The 4,045-nt window shown below is 61.2% G+C and overlaps 1 protein-coding gene across 2 annotated transcripts; it reads left to right on the top strand.

Annotated features, from left to right (window-relative positions):
• The first annotated feature begins 707 nt into the window (after positions 1–707).
• On the top strand, positions 708–3,682 carry EGR4 (early growth response 4). 2 transcript variants are annotated; one of them, XM_025453576.2, is made up of 2 exons: positions 708–1,271; positions 1,671–3,682. In XM_025453576.2, exons 1-2 carry the CDS (start codon positions 827–829, stop codon positions 2,987–2,989), a joined length of 1,764 nt encoding a protein of 587 aa, XP_025309361.1. In that variant the 5' UTR covers positions 708–826; the 3' UTR covers positions 2,990–3,682. The 2 variants fall into 2 exon arrangements, with proteins under 2 accessions (XP_025309361.1, XP_035556610.2); XM_035700717.2 differs by having other exon boundaries at positions 1,086–1,271; positions 1,674–3,682.
• Positions 3,683–4,045: the final 363 nt, after the last annotated feature.

Raw genomic sequence — 4,045 nt, forward strand, 5'->3', positions numbered from 1 at the left:
GAATAATAAATAAAATCTTTTTTAAAAAATGGGAAAAATTATAGTGCAAGACAGAGTGTGTGCTTGCATATGCATAATTTTTTTCTGGAAGCATACACAAGAAATTTAGATGTTGCTACCTCAAGACGTAGATGGGTAGGAAAAAGAGACTTTTACTTTTCGGTTTAGGATAAACCCTTCTGTACTAATTGACTTTTTCTCTCATCAGTAGCAAGCGCTACGGTCCTTTTTAATTGAATTATTTTTTTCTAGAACAAACGAGGGGGGGGAAGCTACTAAGAAAATGACACACACACACACACACACACACACACAAATGGGAGCAAATGGTGAATAATGGCAAGAACCTCTGTACTTTACTGTGTGTTCATGCATAGAATTTAACATGCTCTAACCCAATCACTCTTTACAGCAAATGTATGAAGTAGACGTACGTAGCTTCATTTCACAGGTGAGGAAACTGACATTCAGGGAGATTAAATGACCCAGGTAGTAGGTGGCAGAGACGGGATTCGAATCCCTAACCGTGGCATTGCAACGCCCGGGGCGTTCTGCCTCGCGGACGGCGGGCTTCTGCCTGCAAGGGGGAGGGGCTCTAACCCAACGCCTGGCTCCACGCAGCGCAGCGCCCCAACCCGGCGCACCCGCGGCCCCGGCGCGCACGGGGCTCCACGCTCGGGGAGCGAGCGCGCACGCAGCGGCGCGGGCCCGGCAGCGGCGGAGGCGACGTCACAGCCCGAGCTTTCCTTTTCGGGAGTCCCCGGCACACATCCTGTGTCCATGTTTGGGCATTTACGTCACGGCGGCAGGGCCGGGGCCTCCCGAAATGGCAGTGGCCCGGGGAGTCGGAAGCCCGGAGCCCGCGCGGCCGCTGCTATATAAGTGGGGGGGCCGCGGATCTGGGGAGCCCGGCTGCGCTTTGGAGAAGCGAGGAGCCGCCTCCCGAGGCCGGTCCCGGCGAGCAAGGGCGCCTCGGCCCCCCGACCCCTTTCCCAGAGGTGAGCACCTGGAGCCAACAGCCCAGGTGCTTGGGTCTGTGAGGCGCAGGGCACCCCAACTGCTGGCCTCCCCGTCACCCACGCGCCGCCAAGCCCAGCGGGCGAGGCCCCCGGCGCCCATCAGCCGCCGCCGCGCCATGCTCCACCTTAGCGAGTTTTCCAGCCCCGACGCGCTCTTGGTCATGTCCACCGAGGGCTGTTGCGCGGAACCCAGCACGGAATTGTCCCGGCTGCCCGGTAGGGACGCGCCAGCGACTGCCGGCTACCCCGGAGGTAAGGAGAGCGGCAGAGGGTGCTCAGACGGCTGCGCAGCGCGGGGGCGCATGGTGCCTGAGAACCTGCAGGGACTGGGACGAGAGAGCTGTGGGGGTAGGGGTGGTAGGAGGCTCGGGGATCCGAGGTGCGCACCCCCATTCCCAGCCCCTCTGTGCAGCCAACGCCTCCGCAGGAACCTGTGGGTTTACCAGGGCGACCTTTTGCCTGTGCACGTGTGTTTTGCGTGTGCATGTTTGTGTGTGCGTCCTGGGGCGTATGCGGGCCCTGGCTGGATCACAGTGTGCAAAAGGCACCTTTCATGCATCAGCGCGCCCCAAGGGTTTCGTGGGGAAGGGCTTGCGGACTCCGAGGCGCGCCCTTTGATGCGCCCGGAGCTGATTACTGCTCCCTCCTCAGCAGGCGACTTCTTGAGCTGGGCTTTGAGCAGCTGCGGCGCTGGGGGGGACTTAGCCGATTCCTGCTTCCTGGAGGGGCCTGCACCCACGCCCCCTCCTGGCCTCAGCTACAGCGGTAGCTTCTTCATCCAAGCAGTACCCGAACACCCGCACGACCCGGAGGCTCTCTTCAACCTCATGTCCGGCATCCTAGGTCTGGCACCTTTCCCCAGCCCTGAGGCTGCAGCCTCCCGGTCTCCGCTGGACGCCTCTTTCCCCGCAGGCCCCGACGCCTTGCTGCCGGGTCCAGCGGACCTTTACTCCCCGGATATGGGCGCTGCCACCTTCCCAGATGCGTTCTGGGAGGTCTCGCCCTCGGCAGGCGCCCCCTCACAGTGCCTGTATGAGCCTCAGCTCTCCCCGCCTGACGTCAAGCCAGGTCTCCGGGCGCCTCCGGCCTCTCCCGCGCTGGACACTGCCTCGGCCTTCAAGGGCCCCTACGTTCCCTGGGAACTACTCTCAGCTGGAGTCCCAGGGAGCTGTGGGTCACAGGGAGGCTACCAGGCCGCCCCCGACGCCCGATTCCCCTCCGTGGGGGCCAAGATCGAAGACCTGCTGTCCATCAGCTGCCCGGCGGAGCTGCCGGCCGGTCCCGCCAACAGACTCTACCCCGCGGGGTCTTACGACGCTTTCCCGCTGGCCCCGGGTGACTTGGGGGAGGTGGCGGAGGGCCTCCCGGGTCTCCTGACCCCTCCTGGTGGGGAGGGAGGGAGTCGCGGCGACGGCGGAGAGTTTCTGGCGGGCCCTCAGGCTCAGGTCTCCCCCCTGGGCCTCCGCAGCGCCGCGGCGGACTTCCCGAAAGCGCTGGTGGCAGACGTCGCTGGGAGCAGCGGCGTGCCGGAGCCTCCCGGGCCGCCGCCGCCCGCCGCGTTCCCCGCTACCAAGGCGCGGCGCAAGGGGCGCCGGGGCGGCAAGTGCAGCGCACGCTGCTTCTGCCCGCGGCCGCATGCCAAGGCCTTTGCTTGCCCGGTGGAGAGCTGTGTGCGCAGCTTCGCGCGCTCCGACGAGCTCAACCGCCACCTGCGCATACACACGGGCCACAAGCCCTTCCAGTGCCGCATCTGCCTCCGCAACTTCAGCCGAAGCGACCACCTGACCACGCACGTGCGCACTCACACCGGGGAGAAGCCCTTTGCCTGCGACGTGTGCGGCCGCCGCTTCGCGCGCAGCGATGAGAAGAAAAGGCACAGCAAGGTGCACCTCAAGCAGAAGGCTCGCGCCGAAGAGCGGCTCAAGGGCCTTGGCTTTTACTCCTTGGGCCTCTCTTTCGCCGCCCTGTGAGGGGGCAGTGGGTTTGTAGACGGAGGCGCCGCCACCGCCCGGCACGGAAGAGGCGACCCGGCCCGGCCCCCTCCCCTCTCCTCTCCCCGGCACGTCCCGGGGCGGGCCTGCCGTCCGGCTTCCAGTTCCCTTCAAGTGCCCGCCGTTCGCGCCTCGCTCAGCACCAGCTCCGTGGACAGCTCCCGCGGTCCGGGCGCTGACCCCCGCGTCAGCCCGGCTTTGAGGGGAGTCCTCTCGGGCCACCCCCTGGGTAGGCACTGCCTTGCGACTCACGACAGTCTTTTGGAACTGGCTTGGCGCACGCCCCGCGCCCCTCGTTAGACCCCCCAGAGGCAGGCTGGGGCAGCGCCGAGCCGGTCTCGCGCGGGCTTTTGTACAGCAATGTCGTTTCCAGCAGTCATTGGATGTAACGTTTTGCTTTGGGGTTATTTCCTTTTGTTGTTGTTAATTTTTGTAAAGCAGACGCTACTCTCGAGCAGTTGACAAAACTGTTTATTTTTGCAATTAAAATCATTGTGCTAAAAGCTTACTGGATCTGCCATCCAGGCTTCTGACCCTTTCCCCCAGTCACTACCCCAGGAGAATATGTGCCAGAAGAGAAAGGAGATACTCACGCCAAAGGAATCATTACGCAGCTACTGTCGGGCTGTGGCACATAGTAGGCATTCAATAAACATGTACTGAAATAACAAATGCATTTAGTCACAACTGACCTAAGAGCTCAAAGTGTTTCTGAAACTTGAGAGTGATTGTGATGCCTAGGTGTTGAACATTGGGCAGATATTATCCGTAATCCTCACAATCCTGAGTGCAGCAGGCATGTATTCCATTTCAAAGATGAGGGAGCAAAATAGGTAACTTGCTGGGTAACCCAACTAAGAACAGACAGGCTCAAACTCAGATCTGTCTGGCTACAAAGCCAATACTTTTTTACTAACCCCCAAATGGTGGCAACTCCGCTTAATAGCACTGTTTGGAAAAGGCTTCCTATCAAGAAGTGAAATAGGTTTGGCAACTAGAGGGAGCCCCAGGCAGTAGTGACGGCAAAAGAAGACT

This window comes from Canis lupus, chromosome 17 (genome assembly GCF_003254725.2).
Source record: "Canis lupus dingo isolate Sandy chromosome 17, ASM325472v2, whole genome shotgun sequence".
Classification (NCBI taxonomy): domain Eukaryota; kingdom Metazoa; phylum Chordata; class Mammalia; order Carnivora; family Canidae; genus Canis; species Canis lupus.